This window comes from Muscardinus avellanarius, assembly GCF_963383645.1.
Source record: "Muscardinus avellanarius genome assembly, chromosome: 3".
Taxonomy (NCBI): domain Eukaryota; kingdom Metazoa; phylum Chordata; class Mammalia; order Rodentia; family Gliridae; genus Muscardinus; species Muscardinus avellanarius.
The window spans coordinates 74,539,340-74,565,835 of NC_137788.1; the positions used below are offsets into that span (position 1 = coordinate 74,539,340).

The 26,496-nt window shown below is 39.3% G+C and overlaps 2 protein-coding genes across 2 annotated transcripts in view; both read left to right on the top strand.

Moving 5' to 3' along the window:
• Positions 1 to 26,496, top strand: part of SAMD13 (sterile alpha motif domain containing 13) — a gene marked incomplete at both ends in the record, with an annotated part of 39,484 nt that overhangs the window by 12,361 nt on the left and 627 nt on the right. Inside the window, one exon of the mRNA XM_080693159.1 lies at positions 9,087 to 9,198. Within this exon, the coding sequence (XP_080549285.1) occupies positions 9,087 to 9,198 (112 nt within the window). The remainder of the gene's footprint in view (positions 1 to 9,086; positions 9,199 to 26,496) is intronic.
• Positions 21,277 to 21,936, top strand: LOC308261011 (dnaJ homolog subfamily B member 6-like; the record flags this gene model as incomplete). Its single annotated transcript, XM_080692695.1, has 1 exon — positions 21,277 to 21,936. One exon carries the CDS (start codon positions 21,277 to 21,279, stop codon positions 21,934 to 21,936), a length of 660 nt encoding a protein of 219 aa, XP_080548821.1.

Sequence of the window (26,496 nt, forward strand, 5' to 3'; positions counted from 1 at the left end):
TCTATCTTTCTACAAATGGATAGCCAGTTCTCCCAGCACCATTTATTTAAAAGGCTGTCTTTCTCTAGCGTATAAGTTTGACCACTTTGTCAAAGATCAATTGACTATAGGTGTGTGGGTTTGTTTCTATATCTTCTATTCTGTTTCATTGGTCTGTTTGCCTGTTGTGCCAATACCACGCTGTTTTTACTACTATTGCTCTGTAGTTTAATTTGAAGTCAGGGATTGTGATGCCTCCTGCATGGTACTTATTGCTGAGAATTGCTTTGGCTATTCTGGGTCTTTTATTTCTCCATATAAAATTCATGACTGATTTTTCTAGGTCTATGAAGAATGTTGTTGATTACTTGATAGGAATTGCATTGAATTTGTAGATCACTTTTGGCAGAATGGCCATTTTGATGATAATTATTTTACCTATCCATGAGCAAGGGCAATCTTTTCTTCTTCCAAGGTCTTCTTCCTTAAATTTATTTCTTTAATGTTTTATAGTTTTCATTGTAGAGGGTCTTTTACATCTTTGGTTAGGTTTATTCCTAGGTATTTTATTGATTTTGAGGTTATAGTAAATGGAATTGTTTTCTTTATTTCATTCATTGTGGATTCATTGTTGGCATATAGAAAACCAACTAATTTGTTTAGATTGATTTCGTATCCTGTAACTTTGCTGAATTGGTTAATCAGCTTACCAAAATCTATGGGACACTTGGAGGGCAGTGTTAAGAGGAAAGTTTATAGCATTGAGTGCCCATATAAGAAGAACAGAGAGTTGCCAAGTAAACAACCTAATGACACATTTCAAGGACCTAGAAAAACTGCAATAATATAATTCCAAAGCCAGCAGAAGGCAGGAAATAATTAAAATCAGAGAGGAAATAAATGAAATAGAGAATAAAAAATAATTCAAAGAACCAATAAAACACAAAGCTGGTTCTTTGAAAAGATTTATAAGATTGACAACCCCCTGGCCAACCCAACCAAAAGAGAGAATCAAATCATTAAAATTAGAAGTGAAAAGGGAGACATAACCACAGACAGTGGGGAAATTCAAAAATTATCAGAAACTATTTTGAAAAATTATACTCCAATAGACTGGAAAACATGGAAAATAATCAATACATTTGTAAGCACATATAGCCTACCTAAATTGAACCAAGAGCAAATAGCAAGGCTAAACCAACCAATAGCAAGCAAAGAAATAGAAACAGCAATAAAAATTCTGCCATCAAAGAAAAGCCCAGGCCCTGACAGGTTTCCAGCTGAATTCTACAAAACCTTCAGTGAAGAACTAATCCCAATACTTCACAACTTCCGGGAAATTGAAAGAGATGGAATTCTCCCAAATTCCTTCTACAAGGCCAGGATCACATTAATACCAAAGCCAAATAATGATACCTCAAGAAAGGAAAATTACAGACCAATATCCTTGATGAACAATAGATGCAAAAATTCTAAACAAAATACTAGCTGTACGCATTCAAAACCATATCAAGAGAATTGTACACCACAACCAAGTTGGTTTCATCCCAGAAAAGCAAGGCTGGTTCAACATATGCAAATCAGTACACGTTATTCACCATATAAATAGAACTGAGAAGAAAAACCACATGATCATGTAAAAAAATGCTGAAAAAGCATTTGAAAAAATCCAACACCCATTTACATTAAAAACACTGCAGAAAATTGGAATAGAAGGAATGTATTCAACATCATTAAGGCAATATACAATAAACCCAAAGCCAACATTATATTGAATGGAGAAAAAAATGCACGAATTTCCTCTAAAATCAGGACAAGACAAGGATGCCCACTATCATCACTCCTTTTATATTTTATTTGGAAACAATGTCTTACTAAGTTGCAGAGGGCCTCACTAAGTAGCTGAGGCTGGCCACAAACCTGCAATCCTCCTTTCTCAACCTCCCAAGTACTGGGATTACAAGTGTGTACCACCATGCCCAGCTTTTACTTATAGAAGCTACAATCCATCCCTTAATACCTTATAGGTGTTTATTCGTGTGACCTTATGATAAATAGCTAAGTGATTATTCCCCTCAAATGACAACTTGAATTAAGAATTGAATTTGTTTATTATTTTTTATCTGTGCCATTTTGTACATTGCAAATAGCTTAAGGAAGTGTACATTTCAAAAGAATAAAAATAAAAGTACACATATTAAAATATCAGATTTTAAGTGTGAAAACAATAGGAGTTTCAGTCAAAGTCAGCAAAATTCACAGGCATATACTATATATATTTTTAGTGATGCTATTTTTACATAGTTCCTACTACTGAGATCCCTATGGAAGGAAAAGCAAGTTTCTCTAAGTGACAAAATTACACCTAAGTCCTTAGAAAAAGTGATCACTGTGCCATGGCTTGGGTCAAGAAAGAAAAGTTCTTTAGGCTGTGTCTAGGCCATCATCTTTAGTATTAATAATTAGGACATTTATATGTTTGTGTTTGGCATGAATTATATATGATAGTAAATAAAAGTCAAAAATTTTTGTGTGCACATTAAATGAGTGTCCTTATTTACACTAATCTAGAACAGTTTATTTGTAGTATAAGTTAACAGGTAAGAAAAGAGACTATTTATAGTATTCTCTGTTTTTAGGAAGATGGGAGTGGATGTTGGTAGAGGTATCCCAGGATAGAGTGTTGTGCATTTTCAGAGGACAGTCATTAACCTGAGGGAAGGTACCTGTCACACAAGAAAGAAATAATGCAGGAAGATACCTCTCTTGTCCCCATTTGCTTTTCCCAGTGTTGCTGCTGATTCAGGGCTTCCCAACCTCTCATCCACACACCTAGAACAGACTAACTCACAATGCCATGTTGGCTTTCCATCTTTCCCCCAACATCCATCTGCTCTGTTCTCTAACTAAGGTGGGGAACCAACATGGCTCTTCACCTGACAGCTGATCTGAGATTATCTTCTATATTAGGCTATGAGTTTGCAGTACTTATCAAGTGCCTGGGTCATGGTAGGCATGTTAAATTTTATCATTCAATGATTGGAAAAAATGTTGATTGCAGAAATTGGAAGAGAACATTTAAGAAGTACTTTTTAAATAATGAGTAGGAAAACCAGGTGTGGTGGTGCATGCTTGTAATCTCAGTACTTGGGAGGCTGAAACAGGAGAATCAGGGTTCATGACCAGACTCAGCTACTTAGTGAGGCCCTCTGCAACTTAGTGAGATTCTGTCTTAAACTAAAGAATAAAAAATTGGGCTGCGGGTGTAAGCTTGGAGGTAGAATGCCCCTGGGTTCAATCCTCGGTGCTACAAAATAAATAATAATAATAATAATAATAATAATAATAATAATGAGGAGGAGGAGGAGGATTTTTTTTGTGTGTGTGTGTGTGGTACTGGAGGTGGAACCCAGAGACGCCACCACACCCGGCTAGGAAGAAGGATTTTAACCTTAGAAATTGACTAGAGAGGATTTGAGTGACATAGCATAGAAGGCCTAGGATTTTTCCAGTTGGGTTTCAGTACAAACTAGAAAGTTATGTTTGAATTAAGACTTTGAATGCTAATCTAAAGAATTTGAAATACATGGAAGGCTTGATGAGTTATTTGCTTTTCCAATGCTTTCAGCACTTGGGTATGTTGCAGACAAATGCAGTCAGCTCCTATTTATCTGAGTATTTTAAGATGAAAAATGTCCTGTCAAGAATCTTTGATTCATCCTTTCTCTTTTTGAGTCTGCCTTTCAGAGAAATCCCTGCTTGTTAGTATGAGAGAGAGGGAGAGAGGAATAGAGATAAAACTAAAGTTCATTTAGTTGCTTCATTCTTGGAGATGTTATAGGCAAAGAAATCGATATTAATTTATTAGAATCAGAATGAAATTGCTTTTAGCCAAGGGCCATTTTAAGACATGGCAAAGAGTGGGGTAATTTAATTTAAAAAAAATAAGTTCTAAAGATTAAGGCAGTGCAAAGTTAGAGTGCATTGCTGATTGTAAAAATAAGTAACATTGAGAATTATCTCTGTAAAAGGAGCAATGTGACAGAAAGATCACCATAATATGTAAACTAGTGTTAAAAGTATCATTTCCTCTGAACTCTGAAATAGAAATTCTACAAATAAATATAATAGAGTTGTGAAATCACATTTGGATTGTATTTATTGAGCATACTTTTTTAAGCTGATGAATCCTCAGAATCTATAATATCATATGCATCATAAAATATAGTTGAGCTAGATTCAGAGAAAATTTCGACTATTTTCCACCTGCTTTCATGCAAAGAGAAAGGATAAAATTATGTTGTGCCTACATGAACAGGCCTTAATTAATCTGCATATATCTGCCAAATTGTTATTTATGGCATTTCTGTTTCCATGATTGTATTTCTTAGCTTCCTTTAAAAATGAAGTGATTGTTTAATTAAGGAATAACCATTTCCTAGTGAGTTATTCACACCTGATTGAATTTTTAGCAGTACATGATGTACCTAGCCATATGCACAGCAGCTAAAAGGTGACTGAGTTAAATGGAATCATTGACTTGATTGGTAGAGCATTGAAGACAAATTCTGTCTTTTTATTTCTTGTTAATTTTAAAGTAAGGGAAAATATGTATTTTTAAAGATTTCAATACCTATAAAATACTCATAAATTTATTATCTTAATATGTGTTATTTTCTAAGGAACATTTTGCTATGATGAGAGTAAATAATAAATATCCAATGTCAATGTCACTTACCTGTCTGCCAACTAATTGCATTGGTTAAAAATTAGTAGCTACAACGGAATCACCTTCAGGAAGGTATCTTAAACAGTGCTGCCTAAATTCCTTCTGGAATATGATTTGCACACAGTATAAGAAAAGAGGTGGAGAAAATGGTACATTTAGAAGGGAATAAAGTTAAGTTTTGCCAGAAATATCAGCTGTTAAGGAGAGACATTGCTTTCGTAGCAAGAAAAAGCATCACTTAAGTCCATCCTCCAAAAATGTCCCAATGAGGCCCATTATTTGGCTTTGTCTCCTCTTACCCCCAACCTTCACACCACCCCACTCCCACCTTCATGTTACCTTCAATCATCTCTAGAATTTTTCTTAAAACTGTTGCTGTAACCTCCAGGAGGGCACAGCAAAGCCAGCCATCTTGCATTAACATTAGCTACTTGGCAGCAATGGTGTGCACCTGAGTGCACTAGCCTCCACAAGACACACATCCATTTCTCGAGCCTGGCTCAGGTGTGTTTGGAGCAACAAATGCCTTTTTAAGTGGTCATCAAAAATAGTCAAGTGTTGGAGTTGGGCAGAGCTCACTGAGCCCTCCGTGGCATGCGCCCTGGAGTTACTGGGAGTTGGCTGTTTCCAAGTCTGTTTTTCCTCTCCAGATTGCTTCCAGCTCCATGAGGGCAGGAAGTGTACACCTCTGTTTTTGTAATTCTGCATCAGCCACAATACTGAGAAGAAAATAGGCTTTCAATAAATAGTTATATCTCAATTGATAACACAGAGGGAAAAGGATAGGCAGAGCTGGAGCCAAGCAGATGCAGAGTACAATCCTGGCTTTGTATATTATGCAATTGGAGGTTAATTTCTTACTCTTTTTGAGCTTTGGTTTCCTAAAAGTTGATTAAAGTAGCCCAGTTCACGTGGAGGATGGAGACCTATATTAGGTAATCTCTGAAAACAGCATTGTAGACTGTAAGTGCTTTCTGGTTGCTAGCCTGTTTAATGCAACAAATCTTCATTGTATATCCACTATGCACCACTCAGAACTCTGCTGGGTGCTGGTAAGCTACAAAAATGATAAATAGGTTTTCTTCTCAGGATATGAGTACTCTAATGTGATTTTTCTAAAATGTTTTTATTTGGGAGGCCATCAGACTTAAACTTGGGTAGATCAGTCATTACAGGTATTAATTGGTTTTAACCACTTATTCTAGGTGGATTCTCACATCATATGGAGAAAGGTGCTCAGTCCCACATCATTTCCAATTATGGTGTAACTGTTCACGGTACACCATAACAGTTTTACAAAGTCTTTATTGCCGGCAGCATTGCCTAGTACTCCAGAAGATTTTGTAATTGTGGAAGTGATGATATTGCACCCTAAAAGAGTAAGAGTCAGGAAAGGATCCCATTCTCAAATCACAAATAGCTAGTACGTTATTACAAGTGAATAACTATTCTTTGTGAGGAGAGGCAGCTAATTGAAGTTAACCACAGGGAGAATGAATTCAGATAATTTTCAGACACTTGAAAGTGTGTCCAATGGGAGTCTATGTTAACTCCTAGAAGTGAGATGATTAGAAAACTTAAAAGATTTTTAAGAACTATTAACTCCTGCCCAAACATTCTTCAAACCCACCGTTTAGCAAGAGAAGGAAGTAAATAGTATCTTGAAGAGGGTTCTTAGTGTCAGCACATGATTACTTATGTTAATAGGATGATGGAAAATCGCAGCACATGGATAATTTAAAAGAAAACATTTGACATTGGCTTAAAATACATAATTAATGTTTGACAATGTTAGAGTGAAAAATAAGGTTCTTCTCCAACATATGTTGTCTGTCAAGTGGGAAGTTGTGTGTACACACACATGGATGCATGTCTACAAGGCATTTGGTACTCAGAGATTCAATCATTAGACTCAAAAAGGAAAACACTTCTAACTAGTAAGCACTGGCTCTAAATGTTTTTAAATTAAGTGCTGTTGAGACAGGAGAATTCACATGTGCCATTAATCAGTGGCTTCCTTTTCTTTAACAAAAACCGAAGTTATTTAGTTTTTTAATCAAGTATTTTAGCTTCCTGCTATGAGCAAAACATTATGCTGGGGGTGATATATAACCAGATCCTTGACTTTAAATGTTTGAAGACCTTTAGTAACCCTCAGAAGTCTGGCAATTTTACTCTATTAAAAATAACATGGATATTTTCAATTTTCACAAAATGTTGAACCTTACCAAATTTAATTCTAGGCCCAGTTTTCTTCTTATCTTCCCTCAAGGTTTCAGTTACCATTTAACTGACTCTCTAAATTTACACCACCAGCTAACACTTCTGCTATGTTGACTCCTAGTCAACACAGGTCTTCATTTGGAGATAGCCCAATTCAGTGTGCCCACTAAACCCAGGATGCCATCTCCGTGAAGGTACCACCCTCCACTCAGCTCTGTGACACCTCCATCCCTTTATTCTCTGTCTGGCCTACTACTGGTTATTTTTATTTTATTAATTAAATATCTTATAAATATATATTCTTCTGTCCATTTCTGGGTCTGCATCGTCTCCTTGGATGACTATGAGACTCTCATCTATACCTCTTGGTCCCCTCTGGCTCTTATCCAGTACCTTCTTTGAAGATCATTGGACGACTTCCCCTTGCTCTTGGCAAAAGTCCAGAATCTCCAATGTGGCCTCCAAGATCATGCATGGCTGCCTTGGCTGTATGTGTTCCTGCTGCAAAGTCTGGAACTATCTTCAACCACTTTTCAGTCAACTTCTGGCTGCCTTCTAGGCCTCACCTCAAAGGAAACTTCCACAGGAAAGCCTCGTCCAGCCTTGCCCTGTCACAGTGCAGTGTGCCTGTCCTCCCCAGCGTTTAGCATAACTTACAGCTGTACATTCACTTGTATGATTATTGATCAGTGTCTACCCCCACATGACTGTAAGGTCCATAAGGACAAGGGCTGTATGTTTTGCACCCCAGTGTGTTTCTAAGCTGAAGAGGGGGAGGGCCTTTCTCTTGAAGGACCTCCTAAGCCCATTTAAGTTGTATGGAGCTGGGCATGGTGGCTCACTCGTAATCCAAGTACTTGGGAGGCTGAGACAGGAGGATCCCAGGTTTGTGGTCAAGCCTCAGCTTCTTAGTAAGGCCCTCCACAATTTAATGTGATCCTGTTTCAAAGTAAAGAATGAAAAATAGGGCTGGGGGTATAGCTCAGAGACAGAATACCCTTGGGTTCTAGCTTCAGTACTAGAAAATGAAAGGTTTTTGGGAAATTATCCTAAGAACACTGGGAAGCTTTGGAGGGATTTCAAGCAGAGTGACAATGTAATCGGTGTACATTCTGGGAAAATCAGTTTAGATGAGATACAGAGATATCCAGACAAATATTCCTGAAACATAGAAGGGAGTCAAGAGGCACGGACACTGTGGGTCATTGCCAGTCTCTCTCCATTTCCCTGCCAGACCTCCTCTATAGCCAGTGGAAAGAAAGAGTAACCCAGGAACCTGTCGGATGAGTGTTTGATTGTCATCTGTTTATTTACTTAACAATATTGATTGAGTTCCCAAATACATGCTCAACACAAGAAATGATAAAACTAGCAGTAGTATCTCTATCCCACACATCTACTCCAGTGGAAGAAACTGTCCAGTAAGCAGAGAGCATAATCCAGTGTGACAGGTGCCATAATGGGAGGGTGAATGGAGTGCTGGAATGCAGAGGAAGTTCTAATTCAAACACTCGCCTAAAAGTGCCAGGAAATGCCTCAAAGAAGAGGTGGCCTTTGAGCTGGTAGGGGTGATAGGACGTGAGGAGGCATGGTAAGTGACCAGAACAGGATGTGCGAAGGCCAGGTCAAGGAACAGGCATGAGCTGTGGGGGAAAGCTGTGGGGGAATGCTTTATCCCTGGTGTGTGGTGAAGTGGGTAGGGCAGGTGGTGAGAGATGGGAAGAGAGAGGCATGCTGGAATCACATTGTAAATTGAGTATTTGTATTTTAAGTTGCAGTATGAATATTACCAAGCTGTGGGCCACCAAAAGTTATTGGTCCACTCTCAGTGTCTCTGATTTTAAAAATAGTCTGTGAAGAAATCATTTATCTTGCAGGTCAATTAGTTTATTAGGAAAGTGGTGACTAAGCCAGTGATATCTCTGGTCATTAGGCACCAAGGGACACAGAATGATCGCTGGAGGTAGACTTTGGAGGGAGAAGAGGGCTGGGGTCCTTCTGGAAGTAGACTGAGATTGGTCTAGTCCTGTGAATGAGGAGAGGGTCAAGGTCCCCATGAGCTGACCCAGACCAGCACTGGGAGACAAAGTAGTGAATCCAGCCACACCCTCATGCACACCATGCCCTGACAACTGTCTGGGTTTGTGTTTTGCAGTTCCATGGAAAATGGGAGACCACCCGATCCTGCCGACTGGGCAGTGATGGATGTCGTCAATTATTTCCGAACAGCAGGATTTGAGGAGCAAGCTAGAGCTTTTCAGGAACAGGTAACTCACTGAAGAAACATGTGCTGAATGCAGTTATCTCCCTTCTACATTGGAGAGTGAGCAGGAGGAAGAGGACTAGAAAGCAGTGAAGGGGCAGAGAGGCTCTGAGAGACTGAGGGGGAAGGAGGCTAAGGTGGCAGGCTAACTATTCCTTTCTACAAGCAGAAAACCCAAGACCTGAGACACAGTGACAGCTGCAGAGAAAAGGGCTAAATCTCATTTACACCTGCCATCTTCTGAAAAGCTACCCATGCTTGGGTGGAGATAATCAGCATTACCTTCACTGCAAACACTAGAAAGCAGAAAACAGAAAAGAGGAGGGAACAGATCTGACCAAAAGATACACAGCACCTTCTACTACTGTCTTAGAACCCACTACAGACCCCTACAATTTGCCTTCTTGGTGCTTAGCAAGGTACAATGAAACAGTGTGAGATTTAGTCAAATTCTGGTTCTTTTGTATGTATGTAACCCCAGAAAAGACACTCTAGCTCTCTTAGTCCTTGGTTTCACACATAGAACATGAAGCCAAAAGCAACTAACTTTACAAAGATCCTGTTGTGAGGACTAAAAGACAAGATAGGCACATTGCCTATGAGGTCAGTGCCTAAGAGCAGTGTCGGTGCCCAATAATGTGAATCCCTTTCTCTCAGATGTATTAGGATGTGAAGTTGGGATTGGGAAGAGGGAGGGAGGAGCAGGCATCTCTTCCAAAGGTCTGGATGTTTCATGACACCATTTTGTGGGTTAACTCAGCTATATGGGGACAGTCATCCAGAATTTGGACCACGAGGAGGTAAATTGGTGGGATGTGTTGTACACCCAGGCCAGCTCTATAGGGAAAATCAGAGTTTGTATATGTCTTATCAATGAAGGCTGCAGTTTTCTAGGCATTAACTTTACTTTTCTCGTATTATAATGTAGTGGAGAGTATTCTGAACCATTTGTCTGGCTGTTTGTTCCACATCCTTTAGAATTGCTTATTGTCTCAGGTTATGGGTTGTATGGCCCAATCTTGGATAAAGTAACTTTCCTAATATCACATATTTCAATCTCTTCAACCAATATTTCCTCCAAACCTGAATTTTATACATATGTATTTCTTGCTAGTTCGGAAAATTTGCCAAAGTAGAAGCTTAAATCACTTTACACCCACCAGAAGAACTAAAATTAGAAGGATTGATAGTACCAAATGTTTTTGAGGATGTGTAGCAACCAGAACTCTCCTACATTGTTGGCGGGAATATAAAATAAACACTCATGCATCTACCCCATGATCCAGCAATTTCACTCCTGGGTATTTACCCAAGGAAAATGAAAACATATGTCTATAAAAAGATTTGTACAGAATTGTTCTTAGCTTTTAAAATAATACTAAAAAATTATAAACTTAGGTATATACCAATAGGAGAATAAAAATATAAACTGTTATATATTCATACAGTGGAATACTACCCAGTGATAAAAAGGAATGGATTACTGATATATACAACAGTTTGGATGAGTCTCAAAAACATTACACTGAAAGAAGCATTATATAACAGAGTTAATGCAGAACAGATCCATTTAAATTAAATTTCAGAAGAGGAAAACAAATCAATAGTAGAAAAAAATGAGAGACTGCCTCTGGATAGATGTGGGTGGAGAATGACTTGGAAGGGTCAAGAAGGAACATTCTGGGTAATGGTAATATTCTCTAAATTGATAGGGCTTTGATTATCAGTATACGGACTGGTCATTGCATAAATAAAAGCATATGCAAATGATTTGTATTTATATATACAAATGTATACAAAGCATATAAATTTACCTAAAAAAAGAATTATAAAAATATGAAACAATAACATGAAAACAAACATTTGGAAGGGAAGTATACAATATCTCTTGAAAGGCATCCAATAATATGGGTTGGAAATAAAGAGATTACTACATGGTTAGATATATGATGAAGTATGTACAGAAAATATGAATTTTAAAATCTAGGTGGTAAGTGTATGGATATTCACTATAAAACTGATAACTTCTTTGTCTGAAAATTTTTATTTATTTATTTGATTTTTTGTTTTTTGTTTTATTTTTTTGAATTTTTTCTATTTATTTCTATTTATTTTTTTATTGGTGCACTGTATTCATACATCATAATGGGATAAAAAAAAAAACTTGTGTAGACATACATGCACACATCACCCAGTTAGCCCTTACCCCACACCATTCCCTCTCCCTCCCTCCTTCCCATGCTTGGCTTAGTGGTTGGCATCTAATATTATAGCAATTTATCCAAAATTAACAATGATAATCTCAATAACATATTCATTTGTCTGATATCAAACTTTTGATCACTTAGAGATAACATTTCAATATTTCTTTTTGCTTTCTCTCTGAAAATTTTATAATTAAATCCTGGTGGAAACGGACAGCTCAAATCAGAAAGTGGACACTGATCAGCTGGGACATATTTTACTTTGATTTTTAATGGTATAATGTCCATTTATGTCACTGCAGTTCAGTAACTCTCTTTCTAAATTAAATTTAAATAATATTGTAAAAGGTTAACAACAACAACAAAAAAAGACTTGGCTAAAAGGTCTCTTGGCCAGGTCCCAGATGCCAAAAGCCTTTTCAGGTTGAGCTTTTTTTTAAGACTGCCTTGAGACAGACATCCCAGATTGGGGGGCAGCATGCTTCTTGGGCCTTGAAGATTCTATGCATAACCTCAGAAATGGGGCCAGCTGTGAGTTTGGCCCAGGAACAGATCCGTTCTCCCCTGGATGATCTCATTCTGGCACCAGGGACACTGGGATGCAAAAGGAAACATTTCATTCAGAAATATTTCAAGAGGGACATGAGCATCACCATCACCCTGATACTGTGTGGAGTCCATTCATCAAAGAAACCTGAGAAATGAATTTCTCCAGAGAGCGGAATTTTGCAAGCAACCGTGATCCAGAAGCTCTAGTTCCCTCATTCTCATGGAAGGGTAGTGGGTAGATGAGGCACCTGTCTTGAATTATTGTTTGAAAGTGATCAATATCTTTCTCCTGCTCTGAAATTTTCATCACTTTTCTTCTTCCCAGTAAGGAAATAGAGGCCAAGGAGAGCCTCTCTGGCAGTGGACTTGAAGTAATCCATTAAATTTCACTCACCAATTTCATCCTGCTAAGAAGACTGCAAGCCATCTCCAGCCTAAACTCATGACCTTTCCAGGCACATTTCTAGGTCATAGCAGTGGAGAAACCCTAAGAATGGCTACATCCTACAATCTCCTCAGGGAAGGCTTTGCCCTGCCATTTGACCAACACAAGGCAGGAGTAGAAATCAGCCACTAATCCACTTTGGGGGGAAAAAAAAGTCCCAGCCAGGCATGGTGGCACACACCTATAGTTTCAGTACTTGGGAGGCTGAGACAAGAGGCTTGCAAGTTCAAGACCAACCTTGGCAACTTAACCTTGTTTCAAAATAAAAAAATAAAAGCAGGCTAGGTGGTACAACTCAGGTAAATACTCAGTACAAAAAGGAAGGAAGGAAACAGATCCAGAAAGGGCAGCACCATTGTGAGTGATATGAAAAGCTTTACCCAGTCTGTGATGTCTTGTTATAACAGCCAACACTAAGAGACTGATTTTGATGCCAAACATGTCTACCATCAAGTGAGCTGACTTTCAGAAGAGAATCTGTCTTCATGGTATGGTTTCATGTTTGTGACTGAGTATTGCTGTAGCAATTAGATTCAGATGTGACTTTCTATCAGTATGTCCCTTTGGAAGATGTTAGGCCATTGAGTGAGATTTTTCTTTTCTTTTTTTTGTGGTACTGGGGTTCCTGGAAACCCTTATACTTCTAGCTATACTCCCAAACCAATTTTTTTTTAATATTTTTATTTGGGAACAGGGTCTCTTAAGCCAGGATGGCTGGCTGGCTTTGAACCTGTGGGATCCTCCTGTCTCTGCCTCCCAAGCCGGCGGGGGGAGAGGGGGATTATAAACGTGTGCCACCATGCCCGACGAGTGAGATTTTTCTAAAGGATAGGAATGGTGTCCCCAATTCCAGTGGTATGGGGGGGCAACTGGAATAAGATGATTTTGCCAAACTTCTTTTTCCTTGGGCAGGCATCCTGCCTCCCCATAACAATTACATCCATGGAGTTTCACACTGGCACAATTTCTATCAGGTTTTCTAGTGAGCCTTGTTTGAGCTTTATGTATGTGCCACAATTATAAAAAGAACTATCAAGAGGGAAAGAGCAAGTCTCTGTCCACCCCACCACCAGTGACCCAGTATCAATAATGTATGTGTTCTAAACTATATTATTATTCTGGCCAGTCTCCTTTTACAACCAGTAATGTTGCTACTTCTCAGGTTGGCATGTGCCTTGTGTTATCAGGGCTATAACTGCTCACCATATGGATACTCTAGCCCTCTGTACATGCTAACATAGTGCCCCAAAGGATTTACTGGCCCACAACAACAGGAAGAAATGAGAATCTTTACTATAGAAGATTCCAGTACCATCAGCACCACCTCTCTTTTTCCTGGATACTATAGTATAGTGACTGTTTTCCCAATGCAGCAGACTGACATTTTAGGAATGAAGAGAAGTTATAGTACTGATTTATTTTCTCCTTGTGGTCACTGGATGATTCTAGGGAGCTTGCCTTTCTAATACTCATATTTTTATGAAGTGAATGTCAAGTTAAACAAATGCAATGTTGTTCAAGTTTCTGCTTTAAGAATCAAAGGTGTAATCTTGGAACTGGGCCCTATGAAGAATTCTTCTAGTGCACAGCATAAGGCACAAAAACAACTCAAGACACAGTAGAATTTTTGTGAATAGGTGATAAAACTTTGGCATTTGTCCATGGATATGGGTTACCTGATTTTCAAGAATCAAAGATATCTCAGGAATTCTACTTTTCTAAGACCTTTGGTTTTTAAGAAAGACCATTTTCATTAATCTCATTCAAAAGCATTCCACCTTCCTCAGAGATAATTTTGTGTGTGTGTGTGTGTGTGTGTGTGTGTGTGTGTGTGTGTGTGGTACTGGGGTTCCTGGAAACCCTTCTACCTCCGGGCTACACTCTCAGACCTATTTTATACTTTTTTAAATTTGGAAACAGGGTCTCTTAAGCCAGTGCAGCTGGCTTCGAACCTGCATGATCCTCCTGTCTCTGCCTCCCAAGCGTGGGGATTGCAAGCATGCGCCACCACGCCCAGCCAGAGAGAACACTTATAAGACATTTTTATTTAACTTTTAAGGCTAAATGAACAAATTTATCAGATGTAAAGCCTTCTCTATTGGTGGTGATTTAATTGCCAGGTAAGGAATTATCGCATTCTAGTATAACTTGAACATTCAAATTGGACCTAACTGCAAATCACAAAAACATTTCTCTCTACTGTAGTGTCAATTCATTTTTATGTCTTCTTCTATCTGGATTATATACTCAGAATATATATATATATATATATATATATATATATATATATGGACAAAGAGATCTGCCAGTCAGTTACCTGTCATATATTTCAGATAGTTAAGATTGCTCATATTTACAAGTGAATGACATCAGTTATCTTGTTTCTAGAAAAGTATTATTCTCAGAATTTCATGACAAAATAACATGCAATTCAAAGTGACAGATTAATTTTACTTTATTACTTCCTTACTTTCCTCATGCTACATGAATAGGAATAGTACTTTATTTTGAAATTCCCAACTGGTTGTTGTTTATTTGAAACACAAAGATTTGGGATTTCTTCTCAGCTGGCTTACTGCTAACTTTTGATAGATTTCTGAAGTCAGTATCCACTTACAAGATAGATAGGTAGATAGCAAGGAATTGCCAAGTAACACTAACCACCTCAGAGAATAATCAAGTGGGAAGCCAATAGAGAGCAGCATGGAGCAGAGTGTCCTAGGCTCTACCCAGATTGGAGTCAACCCTAGTGATTCTGGACAGATATTTCGAATTAAACCAAAGACCAACCAAGGCTTATGGGGAATAAAGCTTATACAGTCTGAAGAACCCTATAATTAATTTGAATAATAATTATAAGATTATGTATGCAAACTTGTTAAAGTGAAACTTGAGCTTCACCAGCTTTGTGGAAAATCTAGCTCTGGATTAGACCAATTAAAACCTCACACATTAGAAATTACTTTATCACCTTTAATAATACCAGTACTAGAGATATTTGAGATGCGTTGATGTCTGATATTTCTTAACAGCTGAAGAATACTTAAATGCCTAAAATATTTTACAGCAGAATGAACAAGAAACATGGTGACTTAAATTCTGATGATGTGCCTTTTTAGTTCATAAAAATTTAGAAAAAAGTTAAAATAGCAAGCAAGTGGGTAATAATAACGGAAAGTAGCCAGAAGAATTGAAAACAAAACTGATAAGGAAAAAAAACTTTGGAATTTTTTATTGAACTAGAATACATTGCTTTGAACTAAAACAGCCAAATTCATAAGTCATCCATTTGAAATTAGAGCAGCTATAAAACACAGTAAGATAGCTAGGTATGTGATGTTTGTTTACTTATTCAGTTGTTTACAGAGTTGTGGTTTTTTTTCTAGTGCTCATTAAATAGGTATATAACTATTAAAGTAGAATAATGTTTGTTATTATTCGGGGCATTATTTTACTTTAATTAAACAATTAAAGGTATGGGAACCAGCTAATGAAACACAAAAGATTCTAGGCAGAGGAAGAACCACCTACAAAGGCAGGAAGACATGAAATACTGTGGTTTATCTTAACTCCAAGTAACTTGTAGTAGAAGGTATGGAGCAAAGAATTTCAAAGGGTATGAAAAGTAAACAAGGGTCCCAGATTTCACAGCGCTTAGTTTTCCTAGTAGAAGAAAGACTTCATCCAGGAGGCATCAAGAAAGCACTGAAGGATATCAAGTAGGGAGTTCCATGATGAGATGTATGTTCTTGAATGATCCATTGAGTAGGTATGTGAAGTGGTCTGGAAGACAAGACCAAAGGCAGGAAAGTTGCTATATTAGTTCCATTGGGGATGGGAAGGAAAAGAGTCTAGTCATGCTTCTTTTTATGACAGGAATAAGTTCTGAATGATGCATCTTTAGGTGATTTCATCATTGTGTGAACGTCACAGAATATGCTTAGGCAGAATAAGAAGGCTGTGGGTCATTAGGCAATATAGTCAAATGTAATCTTACAGGATTATCATCATGTTTGTGATCTGTTGTTAGCTGAAATGCTGTTGTGTGGCACATGATTTTATAGGGAAGAAGGTCAAAAGAATTTAACAGATCATTGCCAGTGGAGGGTGAAAATGTGTCAGGTCTTATACCCTGCAACTTTACCCAGAGGAACTGAAAAAGAAGGGTCAGGCCGGGCGTGGTGGCGCACGCTTGTAATCCCCGCGCTTGGGAGGCGGAGACAGGAGGATCGCGTAGGTTCGAAGCCAGCCGTGTGCGCTGGCTTAGGAGACCCTGTTTCCAAAAATAAAATAGGTCTGGGAGTGTAGCCCGGAGATAGACGGGCTTCCAGAAACCCCAGTACCACCCCCCCCCCCAAAAAAAAGGGTCAGATACTCATACTTGTTCAGTGGCCATTGCAGCATTATTCACAATAACCACAGGTGGAAATAGCCAGGCGTGGTGGCGCACGCTTGTAATCCCCATGCTTGGGAGGTGGAGACGGGAGGATCGCGCAGGTTCAAAGCCAGCAGCGCTGGCTTAAGAGACCCTGTTTCCAAATATTAAAAAAAGTATAAAATAGGTCTGGGAGTGTAGCCCGGAGGTAGAAGTGCTTCCAGGAACCCCAGTACCACACACAAAAAAAGGTGGAAATAACTCAGTTGTCTTTGAATAAATAAAATGTGATATATACATAAAATAGTATCTTATTCAACCATAAAATTGAATGACATTATGATACGTGTTACATCAGAGATGGCTTTGAGAACATGAATTAAGACAGACAAATATCAAATAATTCCACTCATATGAAATATCTAAAATAAGTAAATTAGATTAGACACAAAATAGACTAGAGGTTATAAGGGAGAAGAGTTGTTAAATAATGGAGATAAGAGTTTCTGATTGAGGTGATGGAAAAAATTTTTAAATAATGGTGATGACTGTACAATATGTACAAATGGTTTACATGGCATATTTTGCGTTATAATCACTTTACCACAATAAAATTGTGTGTGTGTGTATGTGTGTGTGTGTGTGTGTGTGTGTGTGTGTAGTACTGAGTATTGAGCCCAGGAGCATTCTTCCTCTAAGCTATACCCCCCCAGCTCTATTTTATTCTGATTTTAAAACAGGGTCTCACTAGTTTGATGAGTCTCACTACTTACTGAGGCTGGCCTTGAACCTGCATCCTCCTGTCTCAGCCTCCCAAGTACTGGGATTTCAAGAGTACACCATCACACCTGGCTAAAAAAAAATTTAAGTGTAATGCCAGACATAGTATGCATGATGGGTCAATTTAGTCAATAAATATCAAATATTTTATTTAAAAAAAGAATATGAGCCGGGCGTGGTGGCACATGTTTGTAATCCTCCTGCTTGGGAGGCAGAGACAGGAGGATCGCACAGGTTCAAAGCTAGCCGCGCTGGCTTAAGAGACCCTGTTTCCAAATAAAAAAGTTTAAAAATAGGGTCTGGGAGTGTAGACCAGAGGTAGAAGGGTTTCCAGGAACCCCAGTACCACCAAAAAAAAAAAAAAATAGAATATGAATAGGACATACTTGTAATCCCAGTACTTGAGAGGCTGAGACAGGAGGAATACAGGTTCAAGGCCAACCTCAGCAATTTAGCAAGACCCTCAACAATTTAGTGAAACTCTGTTTTAAAATAAAAGACTAAAGATAGCTGGATTTGGTGGCATATACTTGTAATCCCAGTACTTGGAAGGATGAGACAGGAAGATCACAAGTTTGAATCCAGACTTGGCAATTTAGCAAAGCTCTCCACAACTTAGTGAGACCCTATTTTCAAATAAAAAATAAAATCAGACTAGGAGTGTAGCTCAGAGGTATAATGGCCCTGGATTCACTCCCCAGTGCTGCAAGCTGGGTGTGGTAGCGCATGCTTGTAATCCCAGCGCTTGGGAAACTGAGACAGGAGGATTGCACAGGTTCAAAGCCAGCCTCAGCTACTTAGTGAGGCTCTCAGCAACTTAGTGAGACCCTGTTTTCAAATAAAATATAAAATAGGTCTGGGAGTTTAGCCCAGAGGTAGAAAAGCCCCTGGGTTCCACCCCCAGCACCACACACACACACACACACACACACACACACACACACACAAACACAATCCCCAGTACCGCAAAAAATAAAAATTAAAGAAAATAAAAGAATTTCCGGGTGTGGTAGTGCACAGTTGTAACCTCAGCACTTGGGAGGCTGAGACAGGAGGATCACACAGGTTAAAAGCCAGCCTCAGCTACTTGGTGAGGCTCTCAGTAACTTAGTGAGACCCTGTTTTCAAATAAAGTATAAAATAGGTCTGGGATTATAGCCTGGAGGTATAAGAGCCCCTGGGTTCCACCCATGCCCAAAAATAAAGGCCTGGGGGTATAACTCAAAGGTAGAATGCCCCTGGGTTCAATCCCTAGTACCAAAAAAAAAAAAAAAAAGGAGAAAGAAAGAAAGAAAGAAAGAAAGAAAGAAAGAAAGAAAGAAAGAAAGAAATTATATAATTATATGTGTAGATCTAAATAAGACTGCCCTTGTGTAATGGCTACTTGTGTACTTGTGTCGACTGGGGTAAGGAATACCCAGATTGCTGGTAAAATATTACTTTGGGATGTGTCTGTGAGGGTGTTTAATGGATGACATTAGCATTTGAATGAGTAAAAAAAATTGCCCCATCAGTATGGGTGGGTTTCATCCAGTCTGATGATGGCCATAATGTACAAAAAGGTTTATTAGGAAGAGCGAATCACTCCCTGTTTGATCTGGGACACCCATGTTCACCTGCCCTCGGACCCTAAGACATTGGTGCTGGTTCTCACAGCTTCAGACTCTAACCAGGATTCACACTATCACTACCCCCTGCCTCTGGTTATTCTCTTCCAGCTTTGCAGCTTGGTTATATCTAACATAATATATTTGTATTTCTCTTTCTCTGGAGAGCCCTGGATAATGCTTCCTGTCCTGAGGGACAGCTGGACAGATTTTAATTTTTTTTCTAAACAAAAAGCAAACTCCTTTCCCTAGAATGGAGAAGGACACGTAGAAGTTTAATAAAGTAAGTAGAGGTGATAGTGAAGATTAAGAATAGCCATCAAGCACAACGGCAAAGGATCAAGGAGAAATAAAAAGAACTGTTGCGATATTATGTTAACCCAGCTGATATTGGTATAGTGCGAATGTATAGTGTTTCATCATCATGGTTCCTTGGTTTGGGGTGGGTGGGTTTTTGGTTTGGAGTTCTGTTTATTTTTAACTATTGGGTATAGGAGTTAGAGTCTAGATTATTGGACTTTTCCTGGATGTGGTATTTATGACAATCATAGTGAAAGGCTAATTCACCCCAGAGGGTTACTTTGGAGGGCTAGTAAAGGTAGTTTAATGGGAGTGAGAATGGATAGGGGAGAAATAGGACAGGACAGGATATGGGGCTTTAGTAGTGCAGAGGCAGGACCATTCTGGTTGATGACATCAGGGAAGTAGGTTCTAAGAGGTGAGATTGTAGAAATGGTTGGTGTATTAGAATAGACTGAAGTCACAAGTCAGTGAAAACACTTATACTGGTTCAACTATAATAGAAGGTTATTTCTTACTTATATAAATAATCCAAGGTAATTGGTAAGGATGGCCTGCTTCACTATAATTCAAATGCCCAGGCTATTGGAGGCTCTGTTATATTTAACTGGCAGCTTTCAAGATCATCAGGGAACTGAGACGAGTTGGTTTTAAAAAAAAGAGCAAGGAGCCTGTGTAGGTGATTTTATGGTTTATGTCTGAAGCTCTTCAGACCATTGCATTTCATTGGCCAGAATTTAGTCATCAATTTACAAATTCTGGGAAAGTCAAGTTATATGTCCCACAAAATGATCTACTGGCAGTCCCTGCTTCATGGGGCTCTAGAGCCATTTTTAAAAAGCATTTGTTTTTTTGTTTTGTTGTTTTGTTTTGGTGGTACTGGGGTTCCTGGAAGCCCTTCTACCTCTGGGCTACACTCCCAGAAACAGGGTCTCTTAAACCTGCTTGATCCTCCTGTCTCCGCCTCCCAAGCGTGGGGATTACAAGCCTGCGCCACCACACCCAGCTAGCATTTGTTCTTTTGATGCTGCTACTTAGTGTCTTCTAAAGTCCAGAGATAAATTTCAAAAAGGCTTCAGATCAACTGAAGAAGCCTTATCTGACAATATGTGGGAAGTCTTTAATTTTATTCCTCAGTCTATTTAAAAAGTCTACCTAGATTAGTCTCTCTGATGCAGTTTTCACATTTGATAAAATGCGTTTTATTATCTTTCCTTGTCAGAGATGTGTATAATATTTTTTAAAAAATACAGCCCCTAAATAACACAGGGCAACACTCATGAAGTTTTTGACAGCACTGGCCCTTACAATTGGCCCTTACAATGGGCCAGCCAGGATGTTGGGTCTGATTTCAGTGAAAACCCATCTGGCTTGTGATTGTTTCTTTTAGCAAGTGAGGTAAAGACTTTTGAGCCTTACAGACCGTGTGTGTGTGTGGGGTGTGTGTGTGTGTGTGTGTGTGTGTGTGTGTGTGTGTTATTTTTAAATAAGATAAAGCCTCCCCAGTAGGTGTACTATCCACCCCAAATTTCCCACCAATGGGTAACCAAGGCAGCACAGCATCAGCTGAGCATTGCTGGCTTGGGATGCTGACCTCATAGTCACCTACCTATTGAGCTGCAGAGTAGGGTGGGGTGTGTACGCAGGACTGTACACCCAAGAGGAGATTCTCCCCCAGGAGAGGCTTCATCCCAACAACCATGTGATAAGATTCAAAGGTGTAAGCTTGAATAATCCACCTTTTTCTTACCTAAGTTATATGGAAATTCTTCAGAAAATAAGCCTTGAAGGGTGTTAGTGGGCGGAAGGCATTTGAAGAACCATGGTGAATTTCTACCAGGTGTTAGGGGTGCCTCCAGATGCTTCCTCTGCTCAGATTAAGAAGGCTTACCACCAGTTGGCTCTTAAGGTGCACCCAGACAAGAACCTAGAGAACAAAGACGCAGCTGAGGAGAAATTCAAACAAGTAGCAGAGGCCTATGAGATCTTGTCTGATGCCAAGAAACGCAGTGACTACGACAGGTCCAGAGGGAACCATACCCAGAGAGAAATCGGAAGGAATGGCAGAGACAAAAACCATTTAGAGGAGGAGCCATGCCTTGAGAGGCCACGCCGTCCTGTCTTTGAAGGTGAAGACTTCTCAGGAGATTGTTTTTCCACTGGCCACCAGGGTAGGCCCAGGAGGTTCTGCTCCTCCTCCTTTGATGTGAATCCCCGCTCCTCCTTCTTTGATGTGACCCCCATATTGGACACAGGATTTTCTACTTTTGTATCTCTGGGCTCCAGATCAAGTGGCCCTACCTCTGAGACATTTGTACCCTTTGTAAGCAGTGGAATGGGAAACTTCAGACTGGTCACCACTTGTACCCGGATAGTGAATGGCAAGAGAGTGGTTACCAAAAAAGTCCTAGAAAATGTAAGAGGAAAAAATGAAGTGAAAAAGAAAAGACCATTTCATCAGATTTCTCCACCTCATTGGTAAGGATTGGCTGCTCTATTCTTTATAGACTTTCATATGAGGCAGGCAAGTCTTTAATGTTTATCTAAAACAGAATTAGATGTGAGAGTATTGAACTGGACTGGACAGAGGTCAGCTTGGTCCAAAACTCACTGGGGAGGGAGGCGAAGAGCCAGACATGAGTTGACGCTCTAGCCCAGACATCTGATTCTGAGACTGAGCCTTCTTCCCTCCCATGCTATGTGAGACCGTAGGGAACACACTACACGTGTGGCCTTCTGAGTCGTCTCCTGGGCCCTCCCTCACACATCCCATTGGCTTCTCATCCATGTCCCTGTTCTGCCTTGCTGTCGTCCCGTTCCTGCCTTCTTGGTGGCTGATCTTTCTCTCTCCTAGCCCCTTTCTCTTTGCTTCTTCTCTTCCCACTTCATCTTTTGTTATTCATATTATTATTTGGAATTTTCTTGGTGTAGTTTTATTATACATCATAGATTCAGTGTGATACTTTCATGTATGGACACAGTATCTCTTGTTGTGGTTCCCTCCTAACCCCAGCCCCTTCTCTCTGCTATACATGCTAATAATTTTCTTAGTGAAACCTTCATACATGGGCATATTATTTTATCTGTTTCTTTCCTCAAGCTTCCTTTTCCCTCTGCCTCTTTTTCCTTTCCTAGTCCCCTCCCACTATTCAATGGGTCTCACTTCTTATTATTAGGAATTCCCTTTTCTTTCCTATATTCTACCTTCCACATATGAAATAAAACATATAACCCTTGAGTTTCTGAGGCTGGCTAATTTTATTTAGCATAATGTTCTCTAGTCCATCCATTTTTCTGTAAATGATGTAATTTTGTTCTTCTTTATGGCAGAGTAAAACTCCACTGTGTATATATACCACATTTTCTTTATCCATTCATCTGTTGACCAGTACTTCAGTTGCTTCTGTAATCTGACTATGTGAATTACACTGTCATAAGTGTGGGTATGCACATATCACTATATAACTATTCTGGAAAGATGCCTAGGAGTGGTATAACTGGGTCATATGGCCACTTTGGTTTTCTTCCCATGTATTTCCAAAAACCACATCATAATCAGGTTTGATTCAAACACTTATCTAGGTGAACATAAATACTAGCAGAGAGGAAGAATAAAAAGTAAGTAGGCTAATTCTTAATGTATATATATATGTATATGTGCATATATGTACATATATACACTTATATACATGACATTTCCTTATATATACATGATATTTGCATATATATTATATACATACACACACACCCATATATATATACATATACATATGGCATTTGTTGCCTGCTCAGTAGATGTCTGGACTGCCACTTCATATGTGTTATCTCAAAAGTTCTTTGCACAGTGAAACTCAGTAGCTGCTTTCTCCCCATCATACAGATAAGGAAATGAGGCTTAGAAACCTTAAATAACTTGCCCCAGGCCCCACCTAATGAGCAGTAAAATAGTGTTCTACTTGAAAGCACATTACTTATCTACTGAGCTTTAACATCTATGTGTCCTACACATTTTTAAATTTGAGGTCCTGCCCTCATTGGAAATTTAAAACTATCATCTCTAAACCCTACTTCAATGTATGAGTACTTGCCAGAACTTAATAAGCATGCAAACAGTTTGAATTTTATGGCCCAATAGGAACTAAAGGTTACTTTCACTTGAAGACAGAATCACAACAAGTTTCATTGAACCTAACAGATGACTATTTGTTAACACAGAAATCCTAAGACATGGATTACCTTTTGCTTTTGATTTAATCATGATGTATATACATGCACAATTTGGGGTGTCTGTTTTGTTTGGCTAGAGTTGTTCATACTTAGCCTCTTCAGTTTGCATTAATAAGCAGACTGGGATCCAGAGGAATTGTTGCTTATAGAAAGTTACTGAGTCTGCACAAGAACCTCTGCCTTCCAATTTCCAGTCCCAATCTCATCCCAGTATACTATACTGATTAGCTAAATTTGGATTTCATTTGTAGTCATACTCTTTTATAGAAGTTATGTAATAAATTATTGATTTTCTTAACCAAGGAACTTTTCTACATGTGTGATTTTTTTTTTTTTTGCAGTACTGGGGATGGAGCCCATGGGGCATTCTACCTCTGAGGGATACCCCCAGCTCTATTTTTATTATTCTATTTTCAAAACAGGGTCTTAGTTGCAAAGGACCTAGCTCAGTAGCTGAGGCTGTCCACCAACCGTGATCCTCTGGTCTCAGCCTCCTGGATTCTGGGATTACAAGCATGCATCACCATGCCCAGCTACGTGTGTGATTTTTATGAGACGTGTTCTCTGTAGTTTTTGAACACTTTAATTTTAATAAGCTATATGAAATTGCACAGAAGTATGCCTGCATCCTTCTAGAGGGCCAGGGGCCCACATTTGCAGTAAGGAAGCAGAGGACTTGGACTTAGGACACATGCCATTTCTTTCAGAGCCCATAAATTTCCACTTACACTCACTGAGAGCATCCTACATGTCCATCACCACGTGAGGTGCTTTACACCAGCTATTTTTAATCTCCAGAGTCCTTCAGGGATGTATTTCCATTTTACAAGGGAGGAAACTAAGGCTCAGGGAAGTTAAGTCCCTACCCAGGGCCACACAGCAAGTTGTGGAGACAGAATTTAGACTGAGGGTAACCCAACCAGAAGCTCATATTTATGCTGTTTTTATTCATTTGAGCTGCACAGTCATGGTTCAAAACGAAAGTTTGTTTTTTTTATAGGAATGAACTAACGGTATTCACTTCAACATTTTTATAATGAAGAGCTCCAGACGGAGCTTCCCTCTACCAACTCTGGTCTGAGGTGAACTGTATGCAGTGTGTCCTCTTCTGAAAAAAAAAATGAAAATAAAAAGAAAGAAAAATCAAATTGGAGTATAAAACATGGTTTTCCACTTTATCTTAAGAAAAATACAAATTTCAACAACTTTCAGAGACATACTTGGCTTTTGACAGAAATACTGAGAGTTGAAAAATGAGGGACTTTTTTGCCTACAAAGATTTTTTAAAAATTCACTTTACTAGTAAAGGAAGTATTTTTTATATAGAAATAAAGCAGTGCCCTCTTTTCCCGAGGCCTGTATAAAATAGGTAGAGGGTTAAGTGTGAGCAAACAACGGTGCTAGGAGGAGAAGGAGGAGGATTATTAGAATGAATTCCTGTGTCCTTAAATTTTCTACTCTTGCCCTATCAGTCAGCTGCTTTTTTATGGACTATACTTTTGAACAATTTTCTCCCACACATTAACACGAGACAGTTTGACTTCTAATAGCTGATAAATTAAATGTTTTCAAAACTCAAAAACACTATAGACCAGTTAGAAACAACCCCTTGCTCTGGTCCGGTTCACATTAGGGGGCTGACAAGTGAAATAAGGACCAAAGTCCTATAGAGGGTGACGGAAAGGAAGGTGGCAAGCAGTTCAGTCACTCAGAGCAAGGGCCAGCTCCCACGGAGTCCTGTCAGAAAACCTCGTCCCCATATGACCCAGTGAGGAGACAGAAGAGGAAGGGTCTTGCCTGAGGTCACAGTGGATTTACCTCTTCAACCCCCTAACCCAGTGCTGTTATCCGTTGCTCTCAAGCATTGCGAGTACATTTCCTTCACAGCCTGATCAGGGACAAGAGAGAGTTGGGAGGCACAGCCCACCTGCGGATGGCAAAACAGGGAGTCATAGCTTCATGTAGTTGCCATTGCACAAGGTATCCCTTGTTTATTGGTCCAGGTAGGCACAGAGTATGTGGATAAAACCGTAAACCAAAATGTCAGGTATGGCCAGTCCATGTCTTGACCCTATGCCTCCTCAGACCCAGCTCAAGTTTTTAAGAGACAAAAAGGTTTCTGCAGTAAACAATACCAAAAATATGGTGACAGTTGGCACGCACAGTGTTCACTTTCCAGAAGTTTCAAGCCACTTTTTGTACTTAGGGCCCCATCTCCTTTTGTTAGAAGCCCATTTTTACCTCACCCCAAAGCTTTTTTTGTTTGTTTGTTTGTTTGTTTGTTGTTGTTTATGCAGGTCTGGGGATGGAACCCAGGGGCATTTGACCTCCGAGCTATACCCCCTGCCCTACTTTTTATTCTTTATTTTGAAACCGGGTCTCACTGAGTTGCAGAGGGCCTCACTAAGTAGCTGAGGCTACACCCCAAAGCTTTGAAGTATCCATAATACATGAAGAGCGCCTACCTGTGTGCCTGAAAGATGCAAGAAATGTACTCAGCACAACAAAGAAGAGATGTGTAGCAGGCAGCACCCCAACCCTCCTACTATATTTGGTGTCTTGAGGATCCATGGAGAAGGGAGTGTGGTAGGGGTCTCCATATGAAAGTTGATTTTGGTATTGAAGTTAGATGGTTCTCATTGGAAGGTGAGACATTTTACTAATGCCCATCATTTCAGTTGACAAGGTTGCTGGGGACCCCACTGGGCCAGCTAGACAAGATGTATTGAATTCTAAGTGTCAGCAAGAGCAGTAGGGGATTATAAAAAGAACAACATTGGCTGAAGGCAAACGACAGTCCAAATCCCATGCCACC